This window comes from Aulostomus chinensis, chromosome 9 (genome assembly GCF_037954235.1).
Source record: "Aulostomus chinensis isolate RoL2024-O1b breed Wild chromosome 9, RoL_Achi_v1.0, whole genome shotgun sequence".
Classification (NCBI taxonomy): Eukaryota; Metazoa; Chordata; class Actinopteri; order Syngnathiformes; family Aulostomidae; genus Aulostomus; species Aulostomus chinensis.
In genome coordinates this window covers 26,954,418-26,979,098 of record NC_141328.1, presented here as the reverse complement: position 1 = coordinate 26,979,098, position 24,681 = coordinate 26,954,418, and the positions used below count along the sequence as shown (strand labels likewise).

The window sequence follows — 24,681 nt, the reverse complement described above, 5'->3', positions numbered from 1 at the left end:
ACTCATCGTCAACAGCAGATGCTTTGCTCCTCTCGCTGACTTTGGGCTGAGAGGTTTGGGAGGTGCTGCGGGACTGAGGGCTGTGATGATGATGAGGAGGAGGAGGAGGATACAGCTGCATTCCAAGCAGATGCTATTGGGTTCTTCTTTGAGGAGAAGGTCGCCCTCTAGTGGTCCAGACACACAAAAAAGGACTGAAAAAATTACATTTCAAACTGTAGAACTGGACAGAGGCTGGAACGCTCCAGACAGGCAGCAGCATAATGGTTTTTGTCTTTCCTCAAGATACAACCTGCTCAATTTCACTCGTCCCTCACAATTTATATCTTGTGGTATTAAAATAACTAAGGGGGGGAATTATACCTTCTGACCTCTAAATATACTGTAAATATCCTTCTCTCTCTGGCCGTATGTAAGGGACTGACTGAGACTACAACACACCACTGGCTACTTGCTGCACCCTGTGGTGCAGGGAATCCCGTCCCCTCAAGGTCCATTCAAACATCAAAAACATCTTTTTCACACACTGACTCTGCATCCAAATCTGGCACAAACTTCAACAAAACTTGGCCTTACTCCCAACACAACAAAAACGCAAGTGGTCAAGATCCACTCCAACACAAACAACCCCATCACCTTAAACAATGCTGCCCTAGTGGAGGTAGAATCCTTTACCTACCTAGGCAGTGTTGTGGATACCACTGGAGGGACGGAGGCGGGCATCAGAAGCAGAATTAACAAAGCAAGAGTGGTATTCAACATGATCAGAAACATCTGCAACTCAAAGAACATCTCCACAACCACATAGGTACGCATCTTCAACTCAAACGTGAAACAGGTGATGCTGTGTGGGTCTGAAACATGGAGAACAACAAAACACACAACACACAGGCTGCAAACATTCACCAATTCCTGCCTCAGAAGGATACTAAACACCTGGTGGAAAGACAAAGATAGTAATGTGGACCTGTGGAAAAGAACAAACCAACATCCCATAGACGTACAAATACAGAGAAGACAGTGGAGTTGGATTGGTCACACCCTCAGAAAACCTGCCAGACATCACCCGTCAAGCCCTCAAGCGGAACCCCCCAAGGGAAAAGGAAACGAGGTCGCCCCAGGAACAGCTGGAGAAGAAGCTTAGAGGCAGAAATGTCTGAGAGCGGGCTGAACTGGGGAGAACTTGAACAGAGAGCCACTAACAGAGTGAAATGGAGGTTGTTGGTCAACGGCCTTTGCACCCAGGAGGAGCAAAGGGCTTAAGTCAAGTAAGTTAAGAGTCTGCATCCATTCGTTTTTACTCTGTATTTATTTATTTTGAGAAATGTCTTGACAATGTTTTGACATCACACGTTCTGACAGGTGCAACCCACAGACCGTGAGCCAGAGCAGCATTTGTTCTGCCCCCCCCCCGCTTTAAGGCACTAAACCTGCTACCAGCGATACAATGAAGACACATTTATGGCAACATCAGTTGAAAAACCTTTGAGTAAAGCCATTAACCTCTATGTCACTTATATATAATAACTATAATAATAATTCCACGCACCTGCATGATGTCTGAAAGTGTCCGTGATGAAGATCCTTGAGTGGAAAGGACAAAAACTGCCTTGTTTAAAGAAACATGCAAATGTTTTTTGGAACACGCTGATTGGTCGTCCTACTCAGAGAAGACGAAATGATGGACCCCCCTCCGTCTTCAGTGGGTGCAGAAGGACCTGAGACCCACCAGCCGACTGCTAGCTAGCTTAGCACAACAAATGGTAGCGGGTGGGAAGTGTTAGCACACCTCAGCCGAAACTCAAAGGCACTTTTTCACAATACAGTTTTTGTCTGCATTAATAGAAAGTGGACTGTGCAAAATGTGTGCGGTGAAGACAACAATTTGAAATGAAGAGACACGGTCATGAAGGAGGGAGTCGATATTTGTGTTTGGCCACAAGAAGGATGGCAAATGAGTGCATTTCCCACAAACTCTTCCTTAAAACAGGTCCTTTGTTTCAGTCACTTGAGCAACTTCCAAAGGATTTGCTCTCAGCGTGGAACATCACCATCATCAGTCCTCCTCCGTCACTCCTTTAAGACGAAGCTCCTCTTGAACCCTGAACAAATATTCTGGATCTGGATATCCAAAACTGGAATGGAGAGAGACAAGCAAGCAGAAGAAATCAGTCAGGCTGATATGAAAGTGTCTAATATCCAACTGTGTAATTCAATTAGTTTTGAAAGTGACCAAAAATGTGAGAAATGTGCGCTCAAACACTTTACTACATTTGACCTTGGTGCTGAATCTAAAGTCTGAAAACTTGTTTCTCCCTGAATGAGACGCCTGTGATTCTCCCCGTTAGTGCATTTACACGAAACCTCATCTGATCGAGGGGAAGTGGGATTTGAATTGTTAATTAGACTAATTTGCCTCATTACTTGAACGGCTGAGACGAGATGTCGGTGACACGGTAATGTGTGTACCTCTGTGGACCTCCGCCCATGTTGGTCTTGTGGTGAATGTCGTTCCAGGTGATGACGTTGTTGAGTCCCGTGGTGGCGGACTGACCGACGGTGAAGATGAGTCTCCGGTCGAAGGCTTTCCTCAGCAGTCTCAGGACTTTCTCTCCCTCCTTGCAGGCTGGCAGGAAGGCGACTCGGGAGGTGCTGCTGTACCTGACACCGGGGTTCGGGTGCTGGGGCTGTGACGCGGTGAGCAGAAGGTAGTCAGATAGGGAGTCATCGTACGATCTCAACACGTGTGTGACACGCTGGCGTTCAGAGAGCTTTTGCGCCTTCATTGTGGGAACTCGTGAATCCAGGATCAGAACCTAAATTACGAACAGCCGAGGTGTTGATGCGAGCAGATGCCCGAGCAGCATGCGATGCTGCCTTCAGAGGGTTTAAAGGTTTATTTCTTATCTTTTCAGCCCAACTCTCCATCTCCATTTGTCTCCATTTATTTTGCAGGTTTCCAGCTGGACTGAGCTGAGGAACATCACCACCTGTCCTTTCAGTTCGCAGTTTCTTTGACAAACAAATGTGCTAGAAGTTCTTTTCAAAGACTACTGCAGGACCACAGGTGTGTAGCGAGATTGATTAGCCTATTTATGATCTGTAAATAGTTTTCATCTATCCTGACGTCATTGCTTTATCCCAAAAACAGTTCTCAAGTTCCAGCTGGTCTTGTGTGAAAGGTTTTTTTTTTTTGTGAATATCTTTTTGGATTATTGACTGTTATGACAACAAAAGGAGGAAAGTAAAAATGTCACACTGGGGCTGCTGTGGTTTTTCACACATTTTAGCGTCGCGTCAACGACTAACCTTTCGGGGAACTCACTGTAGATGTTAATGATTCCAAGCATTTACAGATGAATCAAAAAATTGCCTTCACTGCACCTGGATTTGTTAAAATAAGAATGTGAATAATTCGGTTGTAAATAATAAAATACAATAAATATCGCACCCCATGTAATATTAATTTATGGTGATGTATCTTGTAATAATGCGAGTTCATGAAATCAGGGACATCTTGTCCTCCCCCTCCTCCTCTACCCATTCTCTGTTTCCATGGCAACAGACCCGACGCAACTCATCTCTCCATGGAAATCCGTGTCACGTTATTACCGGGTTAGGACCATGTTTTCACAGAGGAGGAGGATTAACAACGTAATGGTGACACCGTAAATGGTAGGAGCGGGCGAGCTGAGTTGGCGAGGCTCCTACAGCCACCAAAGGCGAACAACACTGCCCTCTGATGGACAGAGGTGAAAGTGAAAGCTACAGATGCGTCTGGTTTAGAGCTCTTGACAGCCAGCCTCACCCCTTGTATCCCGGCTGGGAAATGGTAGTGAATGACGATGGATCCGCAGTGCTCAAAGCCGGGGAGGCCCTGCCAGCTGCGGGTCACCGTCATCGTCCCCTCGGGCTGCGTCCCCGTGTACACGCCGTGGTAGGTGTTGCATATCGGACAGGCGGGCTTCAACTTGAACACCGACTCGATGCAGGCGGAGCAGAAGGAGTGACGACACTTTAACGTTCTCTTCTCTTCAATTGTGTCCAGACAAACAGCGCAGTTCTCCGCCGAGCGTTTGTCCGCCGAGTTTTCCATCATTTTCCGGGATGTGGCTCCTCTCCGCTCCCTGCTGCACTTTTCTGACGTCACATATGTGATCAAGTAATTCGGTTCATGTGATCCGAACACTCTCCACTGATTGGTTGGTAAACGAAGGCTCTAACGAGACTGATTAAAATATCTTGTATTAAAACTAATATTGAAATAGAAGTTTGGAATGTGGCTTCTTCTTTCCGGGTGGACAGCAGAAGACGAACCAATACCCTCTTTCACTTGACGTCATCTTTGTGTTTTTCTACTTCATAGAAGGTCAACAGGTCAGGTCAGTGTGGCACATGAACCACAGTTGTTCTCTGCAGGTGCCAACATTCATTTAAGTTCAGCTGAATAGAAAGTGAAAGTTATTTTGTGTCTGAAGTTATTACCAGTTTGTCAGTTGCTAGTACCTCCTTAAAGATGTTTACTAAAACACACACACACACACACATACACACTTCTGTGGCAAGAATAATCTTGCTTCTTTTTCATATCATTCCAGCTCTTTGTTTTCTGCTGTGTCTTAATCATGTCTGGTTATTTTCATACATCTTTCTTAAAAAAAAACACAATTTCCATCCATCCATTTTCTTCTGCTTATGCTGTTAAGGGTGGAGCCTATCCCAGCAGCCTTCAGGCGAGAGGCGGTGTTCACCCTGGACGGGTCACCAGTCCATGGCAGGGCCAACACATAGAGACAGACAACCATTGGCTCTCCCAGCCACGCCTACGGTCAATTTAGAGTCTGGATTAACCTGGTCCCTCTTGATGGCTTTGGACTGTGGAGGAAGCTGGAGTACCAGAGAGATCCCAGCAGGAACAGGGAGAACATGGAGACTCACCCAGAAAGACCCTGTGATGGAGCCGGGGCTCCACCCACAACCTTCTTGCTGTGAGGCGACAGTGCTGACCACTGCACCACCGTGCCGCCCTCAATTATTTCCATCAACAGTAAAAGAATATTTCACGTACAAAACACTGCACTCTCAAACTCTTCAGAGACTCTAAATCTAGCATCACTCCCATGAGCTACGACTGAGCTGACCTGGTTGTGACACCTCTCGTTTCAGAAATGCACAAATGTTCTTTCAAAACCAACCTATCTCGTCATAACTCCGCCTCTTATTCACAGGTCCAAAAATACACAAACACTCCCTGGGCCCAAAGAATCTGAATTTGCACACAGCCTCTTATGTGTGTAACAGGTCACTGTAAATGATGGATTATTAAGTTTACTTATTAAATGGTTTGCTGATTCATTTCAGTTTTTAACCTCTGAATTTTGGCCAGAAGCTCTGAGTACGAGAAAACATCAGGATCTGATGCAGAAACTACGATTTTCTGTTTTTAGAAAGTGAACTTTTTTTTTTAAGTAAACGTAAAGTTCTTGATTTCGTGTTTGACGGGGCACATGTGTACAGTTACTTCATTCCAGTCCTCTCTGATTTTTTTTTTTTTTTTTTTACGACATCATAAATGAAAGAACGCATTTGAGGTAAACTCAAAGCGCCAACGTCGAACGACGGTTTCAAAACTCAAGGCAGCTTTGGGAGGAAAGTCCCTTCGAGAGCTTCACTCCAAATCTTTGCTCTGCTCGATGTGAAGCGTCTGAAACCCATCATAACGGTCTAGCTTAGTTACTCATTAGCATCACAAACATTTATTTACCTTAACAAGGCACTTGTCTCACTTTATTGTTCTTGACTTAAAACCGTCTGAGGCCATTTACGCTTCTCAGCACCAACTAAGCAGCTTACACAAATGTGCAAGGGCCTTAACTATTAACGTTTTTAATAACAAACGTCTTCATATAACACGTGACATTTAAGTAGTAGGCATGTGTTCTTTTACACACTTCTGATTTGCACGTATTACTGTAGTATCCTTTTTGTCTTAGGTTGTTGAATGTACATTTTCCTTTGCATAGGCTTCTGTTTGATTTTCTTCCACAAGTTTAATGTCTGGAGTTTAAAAGGAGTAAATCAACAAAGTGCCTATGACTCTAATCATTAAAAGCCCTTTTCCAAATGGACACCCGCTTGATGGTTTATCCACTCTTCACATTAAAAACCCGACACAAACCCAAACATAACTTTTTATTCAAGTATTAAAATGTAAAGCACATTATTCTGAATATCAACAAAGTACCAATCAACACAATTAGAAAAGCAAAACTCAAACTTTTTCCTCAACAATCCACTTGTAATGTGTGTGTAATCCCTCCGGCGATCCCTCCTCGCTCGTGTTAATGCATAGAAATGTTTGCACAGTAGTGAACTACAATCCTGTGTCCCAGAAAGATTTCAGTTGGTCCCTCAAATAAAATATAAAGGGGATGAAAATATAAGCTGAAGGGTATCTGATATTTGATGAATGTGTCTGGCCAGTCAGAGTAATGACAAATGTATCACCAGCCAAGCAGGTTTACACGCACGCACGCACACACACACACACACACACACACACACACACACACACACACGCTCGCACTCTGAGGGGGTGGTTTCAGCATTTGGATGGTTTGTGAAGCTAATGAATACACATTAGAGTACCTAGTTTCATGAATGGTGTAGTATTTGTACATAAAGCCAGAAAGTATCGCTACAAACATAACGCTGTTCACCTATCAAACAACATCAAAATACACCCAAACTGTTTACCGTTCATTAGTAACTTAATGCTTGATTTTTTTTATCAAAATATCAGAAAGGCACAACAAAATGAGACTCCAACCAGCCCAGATTATAATCAATTATTCCCATAGCATTTTCTGTTGTGTGTGTGTGTGTGTGTGTGTTTTTTTCCCCACTGCGTGTCATAGATTATCTGATTAGATAAACATATTTACAGCAGTCATCTCATTTTAAATGAGCAGGCAAATCTCCCAGTTTGACAGGGACGGAGGCATAGATATTTAAAGAGCTTTTGTGCCTTTCATTTGGTTTAGAGGGTTGTATGCCCTTAATATTTGACATCGTCATAAATCTGGTAATTAGATGAGCACATTACTAACAACTGAGGTAATGGGCTCAACACCTGGGAGACATCTTGAAATAACACGAGTGACTGATGTCAAGGAAACCCAGGGGGACGTCCTAATGTTTGTAATAAAAAAAAGGTGCTGCGATGAGACATCGTTTCACATTCTCACGATTTAAGGAAAAAAAACGTAGGGGGGGAGAGAAAAGAATGAAAGATGGCACACGAATGACATCTGTTAGCCCAGAACACACAGAGGAAGCGAACTCATTACTCGTACCTCCTCACCAAAGTGCCTGTGAGTGCTTTAGATTGCAATAACTTCAGAAATCCTTGTTGAAGCAGTGCTGTTCTGTCAGAGAATCCGTCCCAACAACCGGTTATTAGTACGCAAGTCAGAGACAAAAAAAAAAAAGAAGTTTGAGAAGATAAAACTCAATAATGTGTGTTTATATGAAATAAAGTCATCCCCAGAGTTGAAATAAACATTCATATAACAGAATCTGTCTTCATAACAGTAAATATGAAATCCTAAATAATATATAAAGTACCATAAATTCCAACACGCCACAATGCTCTTAAACAAGTGCAACAAATATCGGTTCTATAGCCAACAGTGACAGGTAGAGAGGATTGTGTTACAGGAGAATGCACTGCACTCAAAGTATCGTCTTCCACGTGTAGCACTGAACTCTGGAGGAAAAGTGAACAAACAGAGGAACAAGTAGTGTTTGGATGGGGGCTCTACTGCAGCACCTGTCTGCTCGGGGGCCTCGTCTTCTACCATTCTTTCCGGGGGGGACGGCGCAGGCTCACAGACCAACCTGGAGCCGAGTCACGCCTGCCACAAGGACACTCGGGAAGTCCTACAAAGTTCTGGAAGTGTGTGTCAGTTTGACGCTGTCAGTCCGCTGTGATGCCTTTCTCCCGGAGCTCCTCTGTCACCCGAACCAGGTAAGTGGGGTCTGGGTAACCAAAACTGTCAGGACACATAAAACATCAATCACTGCATCCGTATGAGCTCAGACAGCATCAGCACTATCAGGCCAAAGACATCAATTGAGATGTCAGGAACCTGAATTGCACCTGTCAGTCTCCGGCGAGCGCTTGCCTCCGCTGCCTGGGGGATGTTGTCAGGACTATTACCGACTTTAATGGAAAATTTTCATATCACATTGTGTTTTCTTATGTCTGCACTATGTTTGAACTTTGTGGTTTAGCGACTTTGAGTTTAAGACCGTCGTATGTCCGAAAAACGTCTGGTATTAAGACTTCCTGTTTCTGCATTGAGGAGAAAAGCTTTCTGTGTACTTGTTTCACTGAATTTTCACGCCTTGCAGGTTTGCAGGCTGACAAGAGTTCAACTTTGATTTCCTCTTGCATATGACAGCAGATTTTATGTTCACTTAACCTTAAAAGGAAACCTTAAGGGTAGGCAGGTCTTAATCTGCAGGGACAACAAAGACTGTATAAAAGTTCAAGTGACTCTGTCCTCTGTGGATTCTTCTTCAGCACGTGTGTTGTGTGTTGAACTACTTTCCCTCTTGCAAGTCAAAGAATCGCTCCGACTGTTTGAGTGTTGTTTCTCACCTCAGTAGAACCTGGAGCCTCTCAGGACAAACGCCGCGTCCATCTTAACCATTTTTCCACCACACCTTCCTCCACACTCAGTGACATTCACCTGCTGCTCAAGCCTCATACATACCAGCGGGGCCCACCCCATATTGAGGTCTTGTGGTGAATGTCATTCCAGGTGATGACATTTTGCATGCCCGTTGTCATGGAGGTACCGATGGTGAAGATAAGGCGCTGTTCGAAGGCCCGGCGCAGCAGACCCAGCACGCGGTTCCCTTCAGGGCTGTCAGGGAGGTAGGCCACACGGTCCGTTCCTGGGTACCGCACACCCGGGTTTGGGTGCTCCGGCTGTTGGCAAGAGTTAAAAAAGGGACATAAATGACTTTAAAATACTGTCTTAAATACTTTGCACCAGCTGCTCCATTGGTCACTGTAGTCTCTGTTCACATATCTAGGACTCGTTTCTAAACCGGGACAATTCACTCTCTTCTATATTCACGTCTCATCACCTCAGAACCTCCTCGGTTACTGGATCGATCACTCTAAGACAATGTAAAGTGACGCAAGCCATTAATTCGATATTCATGCATTCAACTCAATCAATATTCTCTCCTCTCTCTTCTTCGCTCGCTGCACTCTGCAGCCGATCCCTGTTGCCATAGTAACCCGACATGACACACGATGGAAAACGGTAAGGTGGATTTGGAGGCGGACAACTATCGGACACTGGAGGCAGAAGTTGTGAAACAAAAGAGAGGGGGAAAAAAATGAGGCGCACAGAGGAAAATCCCGGTGGCGAGGGCGACATGATGCTGTAACATAACGATGTACGGCAGGCGTTAGTTTTAGCATCATCGCAGCCCCCAAAGATCACACATCAAATCTCCATGTATGACATCAACAATGGGAGTTGGCGAAAGCAAAACAGACATCAAACCAGTCCAGCAAAATCCCTGCCAGACCACACAAAGCTCAGGAAGGGCAAGGCTAATAAATGGCGTAAACAGCGAGGTGTATAACCGGCATTTCTGGTTGAAAGAGAAAACAAAGAGTCGTGTGAGAGAGCTGTGACCTCAAATCACGAAAGACAAAAATCACAATTCATATTTTACCTGCAACGGTGCAGCCCTACTTTTGTAACAACTGCACTAACTAGGGGATGCAAATTTTGCTTGGGGAGTCTGAAAAAAGTTACTTTTCTTCTTCACTTCCAAAACATTTTGAAAAGCTCATAAATAACAAATATATATTGTTGTGTTATAGCTGATGATAAAAGAGGAGACTTGAGCAAAACCGGAAGATGAATAATGGCTGACCCATAACCATGGATGCATTTGTATCTACTGTATTTCAAATGAAGAACATCTGCCAGTATCTTGGTACATCTGTAGCGATACCTGTAGTATCAGATCAAGAACAAGTATTTGTACTGAAAATGAGAGCTGTCTACATCCTGGTGAGAAGGGAACTCCGTGATCATCAGTTTACTGGTACGGGGAAGTACAAAGTACATCCAGTCCCACTGAAGTCATCAGGGTTTTTTCCACATTCGATTTGGAAAGTACAGAAAAGAAAATAGCTGCATTATAAACAAGAAATGTCACGGCCTGAAGAAAGGACACTCATGTCTTTGTCGTCGACCTGCTTTTTTCTAGAGTTTGACACGTGAAAAAGGAGACGTCATGCAACAAAACACCAATTCTGTCACCTTAACCGTGTAACGCTCGCTAAAAGATGCAATTTTTTACACACACACACACACACACACACACACACACACACACACATATGCAATAACACTCCATCTCCATACCAAACCCTTTCTTAATGTTTGATAATGTTTACAGAAGCACAGTGGGTCTCAGCTTCCTGCAGACACACACAGAAGATGGGGTCTATCTGCTTGTCTGGTTCGAGGGAGGATGACAAATAAACATATTTCCCCAAAAAGTTGACGTGTTCCTTCAATGGTCCGCATTGTTGGTGAAACACAACTTTCTTAACAATGCTACGAATGCTGTCTGAGTGTCGCGTGCTGTGGGTCTACTCACCGCCTGTAAGCCAGGAGGGAAGCTGTAGATGATGCAGATACAGCCATAACCTTCATGTCCAGGAAGCTCCAGATCAGGATCTCGCTCTACGATCATAGTGCCGTTGGAGGGCTGGTTCCCAATCAACTGGCCGTACACCAACCGGCACACAGGACAGGCTTTCTTCACCTTGAAGGCTTGATCCAGGCAGGAGCGGCAGAACGAGTGGCCACACCTGTCAAGGGTCGCCTTCTCCACAATGTCCCCCATGCAAATTGAACAGGTGTGGTTGACCTCTGCCTCGCTGTGGGAAGTCATCTCAGAGTCCATGTCCATCCGCTGGGCTGCCTCGTGGAACACAGAGCAGGCCTCCTCCTCGGCAGACTTCCTCAATCTCTGCTGCTGTCTCTGAGAGCGCCGGGGCTGGGGAGGCAGCGGCTGAAGCAGGTTCCCCTCCCCGTTCGGCTCCAGGACTCCAACACAGGGCAACAGAGCCCTCTTCCTCTTGGGTCCCCCCTCCTGTTTGCTCATTTCTTTGCGGGCACAGCGGCATAAGTCAATGAAGGCTTTACGTGTCTCACTGGAAATGGGTCCATCCATCACCCCAGCTCCAGCGCTCCTGGAGCCTTCCACGGGCTGCAGCCTCACGGCGCAGCAGCCCCCCCTCTCTCCTCGCCTAATGATACCAGCACTCATCCCCTGCCTGTGCTGGAAGTCAATGAGCCAGGGCCTCCCAGCTGCAGCCAGGTAATCCCACACCGCCTGAGAAACCAGCACCTCATCACTGCCCTGGCCAGCACGCACACTCATCTCATCAGAGGAAACTGCAGACACATAAACAAACACACACACACACACACACACACACACACACACACACACACACACAAAAGACTCATCAGTTTAAATAAATGTAAATGTTATCCCACTCGTTCTTAGGCATTATTTCTATTTCAAATTACTCATCTTTCGAGTGCGTCTCTTTTTACTGGCGTTGGTGCTTTTTTTTTTTTTTTTTTTTTTTTTTTTTTACTTTCTCCGCTGAGACAAAGCAAATAAAAACAAAAAAAGCGGGGGGGGGGGGGGAGAGGGGGGTAAACATGTATCAACGGTTGGTTTCGCTTCCTATCAGCCCATGACGAAGTAGATGCGTTTCCCCCTGAGCTGGTTTTAGTGGCTGGAGCTCAGCTACATTTACGGCAGGCGACGTTATCAGCTGTTCAGACATTCACACTGTAAACAAAGGAAACTAAAGGCGGACAACATTCGAGTCCACATGCAGGTACAAGACGGACACTGGGTGGAGGTTGAAAGGTTACCTTGTGATCCCATAAATCCCTTTCAATTACGATTAAAGCGCCCTGTTGAACAGAGAAAGAGAAGGAGGCTGAAGGTCTGGACTCGTTAACGCATCTGCTCGGCGGTGTTCAGCCATTCTCCGCAGCAGCGGCAGCGGCAGCAGCAGCGGCGGCGGCGGCGGCACCGAGAAATTCAGAGATTTCACAACATTAGCTAAAAAAACAACAAAAACAGATTTAGTAACGTGCTTCCCTCCTCCTCCTCCTCCTCGTCCCCCACCTCCCCCTGTGTTTACTTCGATACCTCACCCTTTTCCGTAGCTGGTCGCTGCCTGACAGGGAGGTTTTTTCCAGGCTGGATTAAAGTCAACACAGCTCGCTCTCTCTGTCTCTCTCTCGCTCTGTCTTTCTCTTTATGTCTCTCTCTCTCTCCGGAGGAGGCCTTTCTGATGTGCTGCTGCAGTTTATCCGCGGATAAAAATCGTCCGTTTGTTGTCAAGACATGATATCCAAACAGCTCATTTGACTTCAGGTGCCACTAACAGTCCCTTTTTTGCCGCCCCGGCGCCGGGGAACGCCATCGGAACCCCGCACCGCTTCTTGCCCGTGTTTGCCGTGAGTCTCTCGCCTCGTACGTCCTTGGGCTCTCGGCGTTATCGCGCAGTAAACAGCGTTTTTGGCCGCTCTGCTTATCGGCCCCGACCACGCCAGCGAGGTGACAGCTCTCCCGGGGCAGAAAATTCGCTCCTTCTTCTCATTTCTGCGCTCTCAAGCCGTTTCCTCCCCTGTTGTCTCTACAGGAGCAAACATAATCCATTATTTAAGGGGGGGGGGGGGGGACTGGGACAGATGAGAGAACGTGAGCAGGAAGTTCGTCACCCAGCTGATACGATTGGCTGACAAATGCGCCTCTTTTTTTATTTAGCGGTGCATCATACTTTTGGCCTGATTTAACAGCCTTCATGGTTGTTGTTGTTGTTGTTGTTGTTGTTGTTGTTGTTGTTGTTTCCACTGTGCACAAGAATACCGGAGTAAACAATCATTTCCCATGCTAATCTAATGATTTTATTGATGTTAATGATTTAACGGTTGATGTATGACAATAAATGTTAGGGAGACAATGTGGGCGAGTTTAAATTTATCACCCATATATCATTTAAAAAGTACTGGCCTGGGTGGGTGACACGGACGTAAACATTCTGGGCCCTGCATGAGCAGCCTCTCTCTCTCTCTCTCTCTCTCTCTCTCTCTCTCTCTCTCTCTCTCTATATATATATATATATATATATATATTAAGTGAGGCTTAAAGTAATAAAATAGGGTATTTTCATGTATGTACTCACAAATTGTTATACAAGTTAGCTAGCTGGTCACGCGTGGCACCACGGGGGGGGGGGGGGGTCTAGTTTCTTTTTATAACTAAACAAAGTTCAAATTGTAGATAAAGATGACGTGGATCATACCGGACGGTAAGAGTTTGAAATCAGATGGTTTCAGACGCTGTTGTTGTTGTTGTTGTTAGCTGTCAGTCGCTCTTGGCTTCAAGCTAAACAGACGTGGCTGGCAATTTTTGCAGCTCTGGAGTCACAAAGAAGTGACGCAGGAGGGAGAAATGTTGTGGGCAAAGACAAAAATGTGTGTCTATTTGAAAGAAAAAAAAAGTTTTTGGTTGAAGTATCCCTTTAAACTGCACACAGCCAGTAGTTGAACATGCTATGCTGGGAAAAGGGGCTAAACATTGTTCATGATCTGATCTGTCCTTGCAGAGAGCTTCACCTCACGCAAAGGGAGAGAAGAGAGAGAACTCCAGCACATGAATCCAGGCCCAACTACTCTGCCTCTTTGCAGGGGATGAGAGGTCTTTCCCACCCTCAGGGATTTGGTTCCATCTCAGTTCGGACCCCACTTGAAACTCTTCCAAGCCTTGTCATCAATTATGAATTCATTCAGAAAACCAGAAATCAGCTTTGAAGTGGAAACTGAAAAAATAGTTGTTGTTTTTTTTTCCCCATTGAATCTTGATGACATCTCAACACCCCCCTCTGACCTCCCGCCTGGGTTCGTTGTGGTGTGGTGACACGGCGGTGATAAACACGTCATCATACGTGTGTGTACCCACCCACCTTTTGTTACCTTTACTGCTGTGGATGAGGTGCAGGTGGAGAGACCCTCTGCTCTACGTAGGGGTTTGGTAAAAGGTGAGGGAGCTCCACGATTCTCCATTCAAGAAATCGCTCTCCTTACAACTGGCCGAGGCGGACGGCCGTCCACCCTGAGTCCAGCTCTGTTCCGAGGTTTCCTCCATTTTGTGGGGAGCTATTTCCTCATGACTGTCACAAAATACTTGCGCCTGCACAATGTGAAAAGTGCCTTGAACTAATTTTGAATGACATGATGTCTCAACACCTTTGTTAACGACTATTGATGGTAATTTGGTCCAAAGGATCTTAGAAACCCAGACTCATTACAACCAGCCATTATCAAGCCGGAATTCTTGGACGTTCCGGCGATTCATGTTTCAGCTTTAAAGACAAAGTGAAAAAGGTCTGTATGCCTGAGGCACTGATGCAACTTCCAACTGCTGACTGCTATTAAACTCCAAATAAGGTTCACATGCCTTTCCTTTCCCAGTTAAACTTTCCCAGAACATCAAATGAGTATTACATGAATGTAGGACATCCAACTGTGAATCATAAAATGAAGTCATATCCAGAACAGCTCCCATGGCTACGACCGCGCTTGTCCAATAAGTTGTCACTCCAGGATTTATGTCTGGCTGTCATCATCAAGGTCTCATCTCAGTTGATTTGACAAGTTCATCACCGCTGTCATGATACTGCTTGTCCAGGAGTGGAGTTGTCTGGCTTGCTCAAGCCAGCTTCCTTCCAGATATCCTGATCACGATTGGACAGATTCAAGTGTCTCTGGGGATTTCTTTCTTCTTCTTTTTTTTTTTAATACCACCAATAAAAGATGTAACATGAAGGTTGTGGAAAAGCAAATTGAGATTACACTTGAAGCTCTAAAGCTACCTGGTGTGAAATTTCTGTCCAAAATTAAGTCTAGTGCAGACTTATGGGCAAAATGTGTGAGGGTTGCATTACTCAGTTGTTACGTTGTTGATTGTTCTTCTTATAAAACATGTACAACTACTTCCAGTAAGGACTTTCTCTCAAGTGCCTTGGAAAGTCTCTCTCTTTTTTTTAAACAAAGTTACACACTTGAAAGTATGGAAACAGATGACATTTTTTTAGACACTAAAGTTTCCACGCAGCTTGCTGAAGCTACAGAAGACGTCTTCAGTGCAGGGTCCTTGAGACAAGACGGCTGCCAGAGAGAGAAGGCCACTAGTGCCAGAAGGGGGGGGGGGGGGGGGGGGCGGGATGGTCGTTGCAAATGGGTCTGTGGTTTGAAAATCCCTGGAGTTAAAAAGCAAACCTAAATTGAGACCAGATTCTTTAAATGGAAACAACAATTGGGTTACACGAGTCGGCCTAACAGGCTTGTGGATGAAGACGAGGGACAGGAGTGAGGCGGAAGTGACGGTTTTGGCTTCAAATTCATGCCAAGCTTAAAGAAATGGAGTTTTAAACAAAGGCGGCCCATCGTGGCGTTGGCTTGGCAGGGAAAACACTGGAGACTACGTGTTCTTAGCGCAGTGCAAAGTGGGAAAGAGTTTTTTTAAAAAAAGCCTTCTCCTTCCACATCAGAATCCACACAAACTGTCACCAGGCTACAACCACAGTTTTAGCAGTTCACTTAAAAAAAAAAAAAAAAGAACATTACCCAGTCATGCCAGTAGTTATACTTCTGACAACAGCAAATCTGGTCTTCAAACCATGGCGCTGGATCCAAATTACAGCTGATATCTGCCCGAAAGACTGGTAGTGAAACAGAGAAGTTCCCCTAGCAAACCCCTCTAAGATGAGAGATGCAGTAGGGTTCAAAGATAGAGATGGATTCAGTTCAGTATAACCAGCTAAAACTCCTGCTGCCTCTGCAACCCAGTGGACCTGAGTGCTATGGATTCCTGCTCTGGACTGTATCATTTGAATATGAAAGCTCAACTCTGCAATACTCGGGTTACTAACATATAAAGCATGTATGTTCTGTACTGTAAACCCTGCTGGCAGTGGTACTGGGCCGTTATACTCTAACTACTCTCCTGTGGGTAACTAAATTTCCATCTGTCGTGCCTGCTTTCGTCGCTCCCTCCTGTCCCACTCAAGGCCTGCTTCTCCTGGCCCCTTTTTTCTTAATTCAGAGGCAAATATTTGTCACAAAAAGACAGAGAAATGGATAATTCCTCAACAGCATCCAATACCCTTCCACTGCACCCCCCACTGCAGCAGGCATGTCTAATGAGTCACTTTCAGGTATTTTTATCCCATCCTCTCTGTTTCCAACACATTTAGAAGCTGCCTGGATTTGTTATTCTGTCCAAGCTATCAGCTTGTGTCATCTGTGGCTCTCTCCACAATCCACTGACGACCTCTCTCTTTCTCTGCCTTGGCTATTGTTCCACCGGCTCTCTCGGCAACTGCCAAATCTCATACTGGTGATGCTGGTTCAAAGTCTTTTGACTCTCTTGTCAAATCCAAAAGCTTGAAGCTGCTCCTCAAGTAGCATCAGCCCCAGCCTGCTAGTGTTCCATGTCATTTTCTGCTAGTTTGGTGCTTTGGCCCACAAAGAAAATCACTAGAAGCCCAAAATGGCAGCAGATGCATCTGACATATGACTACATCCCAGCAGAGTACAAAAACGAATAAATCTATGCTGCCCTTTGATATTATGGCCGGTAGCAATGATAAACAGGTTTCCGGAGCTGACTGCTGCATCTGTGCCAAAATGGGACGTAGTTGCAGCTGTGAAGGACGAACAGCTCCTGTGCTACCTGTACGGAGAGCTGCAGCTCTCTGTTCGGTTGGCTCGTGGAGCCTGAGGCATCGCAGTAGCTCTCAGAGCTTGGTATGGGAGCCTGTGTGAACTACCTCAAAACAATAATTGTTGTTAAAAATGCATAACGATGTTTGAGACTTCTTTTGCCTTCGGGCTCCCCTCATCCCAGATCCCGGGTGCTGCTGAAGGAGGCTGCAGACCTGAAGAGGCTCAAGCTACCACCCGTAGCTCCACCTGCTCACGTCCCTGTCTGTCCATCAGTCTCTTCCCTTTCTCTCTCTCTTTATCTCTGTCCCTCTCTTTCCTTCTGTATATCTGTCTTCCTCCATTATCTGTCTTTGTCTCTGCCCCGCTCTCCTGCTCTCTTTCCCCCCAACTGGTCAAAGCAGAAGGCCGTCCCCACTGAGCCTGGGTCTGCTCGACGTTTCTGCCTGTTAGAAGGAAGGTTTTCGTCGCTGCTGTAGCAGGATGTGCTGCTGATGGAGAATTGTTGGGTGTAGATTCATTGAAGGAGCGTGGTACTGGACCTGCTCTACTAGTAAAGTGTCATGAGAGAACTTTTGTTGTGATTTGGCGCTACACAAATGAAATTGACTTGACTTTTGAAATTAGAAAATTCTGGGATTTCTTGAATCCCAAAATGCATCCGGGAGCTGCAAGGTTCCAGGCACTGTTGCTGCTGCGGTTACCTCTGAACATTTCCGCTCCAGAAGAAATACTGAGAAATGTTCTCGCGCTACGTACGGGTGAAATGGGAAGAAACGATACCGAAATCCACATCTGTGCAAAGAGTTCGCATGGAATATTACATTTGAGTTCCTTAAGTCTTACGGAAATCAATAACTAGTATTATGGTGTTTCACTAATTGCCACAAGGTGGTGCTAATGATGTCATGGCTTGCATTCTTAGGAAGAATTTATGTACCGAGTTGAATTTGATTAAAGGTAACAAAAATGCCCCCCCCCCCCCCAGAAAAGTTAAAATATTGCAGTAGCACCACTTGTTAATGGAATTGCATTAAATGTTACACACTCATGTACTGTGGTGTTTTGTACAACACGACCAAATTTGACTGCAATCCAATTCAGTATTAAGTAGTTATGATTTGCTAAGTGCATCAGGCCATTTATGTCAGAACATTTGCATTTACAACAATTTTCAAAATTAAATAAACATACAGGCTTCCTGTGGAATCATCAAATGTGGGCTAATTTGGTTAAGATTATATTAAATCTGTGCCAGCCACAGAAAAAAAAAATACATTCACGGAACAACCTAAAAAGTTTCGGCAGGAATTGGAGTGGCTTAGTTCAGCTCCCTGTTGCACACGTGTACGAGAGAAGGTCATCTGTCCTGTTGTCTGCTGGCTCCAGAGAGGATAGCACCCCCCCCCCCCCAAAAAAAAAGAAATGGCATGTTTTTCAAGGTTAAACTTAAGTAGTCCTCAAAATCAGGTGGTACAGCAGCACCCAGAAAATATCAAGACGTGTTAATATCAAGTAAATCAATAAAATATACACCAACTGACAGCCGTTATTTCTAGTTCGTGTGAAAGATCCTGTTGTTGTCCAACCTTTGATGCATTGCTATGGCTCAAATTAATCAAAAGTTTAAAGAAGTAAATAAATAAAAGAGGGGAGACCCTGAGACTTGGATGCAGATGTCGAGAGGATGAGGTTTGTTTGAATCCAGGGCTCAAGGGTCCCTCACCCTGACTCATCTCTACTGTCCAGGACGATTCCTGTCACATTTGCTTCTCTAACCTGTTGACCCCCTCATATCTCCATTATTGATAGCAGTGGGATGGCTGTGTGGGACAACTGACCAGGAGAGGGCGGTATAGCTCCAACCACCTTCAGCCATAAATAAATAGTGCACATTTGTATGTTTCAAGCAATCTGTGCAAAATCTAATGCCAGCAAAATAAACAACAACAACAAAAAAGCCTTTATAATGAGCTATTACACAAGTTTAAACTATATATTTCCCTGCAATGTTCTTTTTGTGAAGCGGATACTGAATCTACCTGTCACATAATCCTTGGATGTGTTCACTCTCTAGAGCTCTGGGATGAGGATTCTTTCTTTCTTTATTTTTTCCATGGTCTGAAACATTGATACCATCATGGATACCATAGTTTGTCTCTAAATTCGTTACACAGACCATCGCTTAAAAGATGTTCTTATGTTTATGTGTCTGGAAATGTCATTTACATAAAACCAGAACACTCCAAGTACTTTGGACATTAATGTTTATATATATAGTTTAACTTTGACTTTGAACAAAAATGTGAAAGAAGTGATTAATAATTAAGAGCAGTTCAGACTGCTCCAAAAGTACTCTAAAAGGCAGTTTAACCTCCCCTCAATGCAAAGTTTTGCATGTACTTTTTTTCTTTGTTTTGGTTTCGTTTGTTGCATTTGTCTTTATCTCATCGTGGTCTTCTGCGTCACCTAACGTTACCTCGGGGTGCTGCTTTCACGGCCGGTGGACTCTTTCTGGAATGATCTCTTACGGTCTTGGCGCCCGCACTCGTGGCTGGCGAGAGAACGCGGAAATCTCGCGATGTTTTGAGATACGCTAGGCTGTCTCTCTTGTAAACGTTAAAGTTAACTGTTTATGACTCAGTGAAAATTTTACCAGGGATTACAGCAGGGCAAGACTTTTGTGTAACCTAATAATTTGATCTGCCGTTGGAGCTAGACTGCTAAAACAGCGGAGATGTAAGTTTTGGCATTTACTACATTGCCCTCGTGGAGATACGTGCTAATATTTGTTGCGGATCAACTAGCTAACACAAGCTAACTGTGCTAGCACAGTAGTTAGCCACAGCGATGCATTCATACCTGTCAAGAAGAGAATATAATACAGCACTGACCAACATATATCTGGTGGTTTATCTGCAAACGTTAGATTAATTGATGCTCCTTACATCAGATTATCTACCGCTAGCTAGCAGGCTAAAGTCAACCAACAAGGCATGGGTAATGTTAGCATTGAGAAAAGCATGGTGTCATGATTAGCTTGAAAGATATGCTTGCGCCTGAATACATTTGGTTGTGGTAGTTTTAGCACAAGCTAGTGCTGTCCATTAACTAGAATTTTCTAATTACGATCAAACAGCACCTGTTTTATTTTTAGTTTGTTAGCTAATTAGTGCAATGTCATAACCTAAGTTAACCTTTGCTCTGGGGTATGTGCTCATTTTGTGTCATCAGTTTGGCTGATGAACAACTAAAAGGGGCTTGGTATGGAGAAACAGGCCTACTGTTGTCGACAGAGGTGAATCATAGTGTACTGGAATGAATTACTTAAGCTCCTTGTCGTGATTCAGTCATAATTTCCAGGGTCTGAAAAAGATCAACACCTCAAACATTGTCAAACAAGATTGTCTTATGTCCTGATTGACTATTAATGAGATAGGAATGAAGCATGGAAGCTTTTGCATCATTGTTTAGTCTCATTCTTTCTCCTTCTGTCTTTGTAACCAGGCAACCTGCAACAGCCAAGTGGTACGACAGGCGGGACTCTGTTTTTATAGAGTTCTATGTGGACAACAGTAAAGATGTGCACGTACATTTTGACAAGTCCTCAATTGATTTCTGGTAAGATTCACTGATAGTAATATTTCAGGATTGCAGAAAAGCCTGGAGCTATATTCTGGACAAAGGTCCAAGATGTGTAATACACTTACAAATACAAGTTTTGGATTTGCTGTTGATGGGTCTTGATTCAGTCGCTCGGCTTCTTTTAACCCTCCAGCTGTGTCAGTGGAACAGATATCAAACAGCAGAATAAAGTGGAACTGTTCGGGGAGATAGACCCCAAAGTAAGTATGTCAGCAATGACAAGAGTCACCGATTTATTAGATGTTTTAATCAAACCCCTCACCAAACCCTTTGTGTTTCACACAGGAATCCAAACACAGGTGTACAGGCAGGTATGTGTTGTGTTGTTTACGAAAAGCAGAGGCAGGGAAATCATGGCCACGACTCACCAAAGACAAGAAAAAGGTAAAACGCCGTCCTACAAATAAAATGTCACATTACAGAACATTGCAAGGCAAGGTTTGACTTCTTTACACCCACATTATGTACAGTAACCTGTTATTGACATTAATCTGATAATAATCCTGCACCTGACTCCCTTCTACATTTAATTTCTAGTTCTAGGAGCTGTGAAGATACAGTAATACTAGTATGCCAGTTCGCTGTTAGCAAATGTGCAAATCATGCAAAGAGCTTGAATCTGAATATACAAATTTACAAAATAAAGTCTTTTAATCCATTTTTTAATCCATCTTTTCTAGTGCAACTGGCTCAGTGTGGATTTCAGTAATTGGAAAGACTGGGAAGATGACTCAGATGACGAATTGTCAAGTTTTGACAAATTCTCAGAGGTAAGCACATTAAGCATGACAAGCGCCTGAATTGAGGGTATTTTCAGAACCGGTTGATGATTTTGATTTCTTTTCAAACAATCAAACAAGCACAAACCCCCTTTCCCCCACCCCCACTGATTGTTGTTTCTCGCTCCAGATGATGAACAAGATGGGAGGTGATGATCTACCAGATTTAGATCACGATAATGATCACGATCATGAGGTACGTTTGTAAAACCGAAAGTACTCGATCGTGTCGTGTCTCTGCCTCCATCCTCTGTTGTCGCTGATTGTAATTTTGAAGAAATCTGAGTCAAATGTAAGTTTGCAGAACAGCATCTGAACAACAGTCATGTGCTCTTCTTTTGCAGCATGATTCTGCAGACAGCGATGATGACAGTAAGTATGAGTTTTAGAAGTTGCCTACGTTTCTTGCTAAAACTTGGGTAACTGTCATCGTCTAAGGAGAAAACTCACATTTACTGCTTCTCTGCTGTATGAGGTATTTCATTTTTTTACGCATTGTCTGGTCTGCCCTGCTCATGAAAACTGTGCTGCTGCTGCTGCGCAGTTAAAAGGCAACATACCCTCACTTGTATAGTAGTGGGTCAGGATATTTGGCCTGACTGAAAATATTCAGTCAGCAGATACTTGTCTGGACACTTTCACGAAGAAATATTACATTAAACGCTGAAGCGCACTGCTAGTTGAGCAATGAAATGCTTGTGAAAAAACACTCCACCTCACTAGGTAGGTGAGCTGTGACGTAGGTCTTAGTTAAATGTTTCGCTCCTTAAGGAGATTTTATTGCACCAAAAATGGCAGTGGTACTGTTTGGCGTGACACATGGTCATGGCTCGTAAGTGTATGACTGGCCACCATCACTCCCCAGCTGTTCCTTTTTCAGATGTATTAGCGCAGGTGTGAGTGCGGCGTGTGTGGTGAGTCACTGTGATGATGGTGGTAGCCTCAAGAGAGGATCCAGTGAAAGGTCCCATCAGGAAGCAAATGAGGGTGTCAGGATCCATTCCTCACCGGCCTCCTACCCGCTCATTCATTATGAGTTTCACCGTATGAAGTCACACTCACAACCCCAGAAGGGTGCGCTTTATTAAGGTGGTGGGTGTAAAAGCTTTGGGGCGCCCTTGCTGCCGACCCCGACAATGGGAAGAAGCAGTTACCATGGTTACATTTGGCATCTCTGGCTTCATTTCTCTATTTGTTAAACATGATTCATGCTAGGTCCTCAGCTGGATGAGGTCTTTTCAGGACTCCCTGTAACTGCAGAATGTCCACATGGCAATGAGCAAAGCCTCCACTGTAGGGACAGAGTGGTATTGTCGCCCTGCCACACAGTCAGGGCGAGACCACAGACAGTACGAGATGAATACGTAGGTTCATTAGCACAAGGAACCACAGCTACGATACAACAAAGTAGCAAGATGGATGTAACTTAGATTTGTATGTTTTCTCCATCGGCCAAAGGCGAGTATGATGAAGGCTGTTATTGTCCACTGCCTCTCGTCTGACGAAGATCCAGGGCCGGTGTGACTTTGAGCCTTGCTGTTAACATCTCAGGAAGTTTCTGACCATCTAGAAATGCAATGCGAGAGTTTGCGCACTGAAACAGAGTCAGCAGTGTAGGCAGTGTGGACCCTTGAATGTACGGGTCATAAAATGTAGGCTTTTTGAAAGGCAGGCATGAAGGAGTCTTTTTTTTTTTTTTTCCCCACAAGCATTTGCAAGTGCCGAGTATGCTACACTGACTCAAAGAGCAGGGGCACCCGCGTATTGTGACTTTTTTCACGTTATTAATTAGCTTTTATCATATTTCTTATAATTAGTAACGCGGTGCTGCAGTTCTGTGACTAATCACCAGCCTGCACGTCCCTTTCTCCCTCTGTTTTCCAGAACTGCCTGACCTTGAGTAGACACCACCTCCAGCAAAAAGCAAACAAAACAAAACGAAGAATGGAAGAAAAAAATAAATTCAAGATGGTTGAAGAGGGAGATAAGATGGGCGCCACGCTGGAGAAGAAGCCTCATCTCTCTTCAGTTTCCAAAGCGAAAACCCTCAAGGGAGTGACTGTTGGATAGAGACATGCACAGAGTTCCATAGCGACATACAGTGCTGTGCTTTGCTGTTCTGTTCTGCATGGACAATTCTGTTCAAATGAAAATGTATTGTTCATCGACTTAAATGACTAATGGGGTGTGCTGATGTCTTACAACTTCTTTTTTTCTTATGTATTGTGATTTCTATTGAAGAAAAACTACTCAAAATGCCTATTTTCAAAAAAAAAAATTGAATTTTTTTTTAAAAATGAAAGATTTTCCCTTTTAATGTTTGTATTGTAAATTGCACTCATTTTGTTTGTTAATTAAGAAGTTCATCTTGACATGGATTTTCAAATATATGCCACCATCTGCAAATATTTAACAATAACTTCATTTTATTGCATATTTGAGCGTTCAAAACAAAGATAACTATGCTTGTGCAACTTACAGCTTGTGTTGGTTATGGCAGTGAGGTTGTACAGTCTTTGCACACAGTGAACATTTAGCAAAGGTAAGTTTGTTTCTCTCTACCAGTTTACCAAACATTGCACACTGTAGCAAACTAAATTTCTTCCATATGCATTGTGATGGGAGGACAGAAATCCCATATAGTCTACCAAGAAGCTCCCAAATAGTTAAAGCAGTACAGGTTTGCTAATCCGATGCATCAGAACTATGCTTTTGGAGGCTTGTGTGTGTGATTGGAAATGTTCAACACTTTGCGTTTGTACTGTAACGTGGGAGTTTGGGTCTACATTTCTAATAAACTTGGTTCACTCTGTTGGCTACAAGACTTTTGTTTTGAATCATTCAGTCTCACTCGCAGGATCATTCCATCTGGAGTTGGCGTCGGTGAGTGTTCACGTTTTAAAGTGTTCTGAAAAAGTAGTGAAATGAAATTCAGATTTTGAAACAAAAGAAGGGTGACAAAGCCTGCAGCCCTCAGTTTGTTAAAAACGTGTCAAGTCCATGGCAGCTAACGTGATGCTTCCACGGGTTGTGTTGGACACTTCTCCACGTGACAGGAACCCAAAAAAACCATGCAGCTACCTGACAAATGTCGCTGCTGCGGTTGAAGTCCTGTATTTGATGTCTGGAATTCATTTTTTCCTGCTTTGAGTCCCAAGTCAATGCAGCAACGTGAGCTTGCCCATGGAGATCCGCAGTATCAGTTTGTAGCCGTTACATTGTTACTGCTCCATCACCATGCTACTTTCAGGGCCTTCCATCTCCCCTTCTCTTTTCATGCTAAATGCAAAACAATGGAAATTGAAACTTGAGACGAAATTATGATGTAAAATGTATTTTCTGTTGCAGGGAATTACTTTTCAACCGTAGAGTGCACGCTCCCTGTGCATGCAGTT

General features: G+C 44.1%; 3 protein-coding genes and 1 long non-coding RNA gene across 5 annotated transcripts; 2 read left to right on the top strand and 2 right to left on the bottom strand.

Moving 5' to 3' along the window:
• Positions 1-1,365: 1,365 nt before the first annotated feature.
• LOC147256584 (E3 ubiquitin-protein ligase DTX3-like) lies at positions 1,366-4,157 on the bottom strand. The gene is made up of 3 exons (XM_086214718.1): positions 3,809-4,157; positions 2,470-2,687; positions 1,366-2,135 (listed from the first exon to the last, which is right to left on the bottom strand). Exons 1-3 carry the CDS (start codon positions 4,097-4,099, stop codon positions 2,057-2,059), a joined length of 588 nt encoding a protein of 195 aa, XP_086070844.1. The 5' UTR covers positions 4,100-4,157; the 3' UTR covers positions 1,366-2,056.
• LOC147256583 (uncharacterized) lies at positions 3,627-5,560 on the top strand. Its single transcript, XR_015117936.1, has 3 exons — positions 3,627-3,937; positions 4,049-4,382; positions 4,707-5,560. It is a non-coding gene; the product is annotated as an uncharacterized LOC147256583 (long non-coding RNA).
• A 603-nt stretch (positions 5,561-6,163) lies between these two features.
• Positions 6,164-12,799, bottom strand: dtx3 (deltex E3 ubiquitin ligase 3). 2 transcript variants are annotated; one of them, XM_086214716.1, is made up of 5 exons: positions 12,288-12,799; positions 12,000-12,192; positions 10,702-11,504; positions 8,781-8,998; positions 6,164-8,054 (listed from the first exon to the last, which is right to left on the bottom strand). In XM_086214716.1, exons 2-5 carry the CDS (start codon positions 12,010-12,012, stop codon positions 7,979-7,981), a joined length of 1,110 nt encoding a protein of 369 aa, XP_086070842.1. In that variant the 5' UTR covers positions 12,013-12,192; positions 12,288-12,799; the 3' UTR covers positions 6,164-7,978. The 2 variants fall into 2 exon arrangements, with proteins under 2 accessions (XP_086070842.1, XP_086070843.1); XM_086214717.1 differs by having other exon boundaries at positions 12,000-12,093.
• Positions 12,800-19,439: 6,640 nt separating this feature from the next.
• ptges3a (prostaglandin E synthase 3a (cytosolic)) lies at positions 19,440-24,108 on the top strand. Its single transcript, XM_086214715.1, has 8 exons — positions 19,440-19,601; positions 20,370-20,483; positions 20,641-20,707; positions 20,793-20,891; positions 21,188-21,277; positions 21,417-21,482; positions 21,631-21,658; positions 23,171-24,108. Coding segments are annotated over exons 1-8 (486 nt in total). The 5' UTR covers positions 19,440-19,599; the 3' UTR covers positions 23,191-24,108.
• The last annotated feature ends 573 nt before the right edge of the window (positions 24,109-24,681 follow it).

Bases quoted from the DNA above. Each gene is read 5' to 3' on its own strand.
- dtx3 (XM_086214716.1), bottom strand. The intron at 8,999-10,701 runs GTGAGTAGACCC...TCTTGCCAACAG, and splicing joins TCCCTCCTGGCTTACAGGCG to CCGGAGCACCCAAACCCGGG. The intron at 8,055-8,780 runs GTATGTATGAGG...GTGTCCTGACAG, and splicing joins ATATGGGGTGGGCCCCGCTG to TTTTGGTTACCCAGACCCCA.
- ptges3a (XM_086214715.1), top strand. The intron at 20,484-20,640 runs GTAAGATTCACT...TTAACCCTCCAG, and splicing joins AAGTCCTCAATTGATTTCTG to CTGTGTCAGTGGAACAGATA. The intron at 21,483-21,630 runs GTACGTTTGTAA...CTTCTTTTGCAG, and splicing joins ATAATGATCACGATCATGAG to CATGATTCTGCAGACAGCGA.
- LOC147256584 (XM_086214718.1), bottom strand. From the start codon at position 4,099: ATGATGGAAAACTCGGCGGACAAACGCTCGGCGGAGAACTGCGCTGTT. The intron at 2,688-3,808 runs GTGAGGCTGGCT...ACCGCGTCACAG, and splicing joins TCCCAGCCGGGATACAAGGG to CCCCAGCACCCGAACCCCGG. The intron at 2,136-2,469 runs GTACACACATTA...TCTCCATTCCAG, and splicing joins ATGGGCGGAGGTCCACAGAG to TTTTGGATATCCAGATCCAG.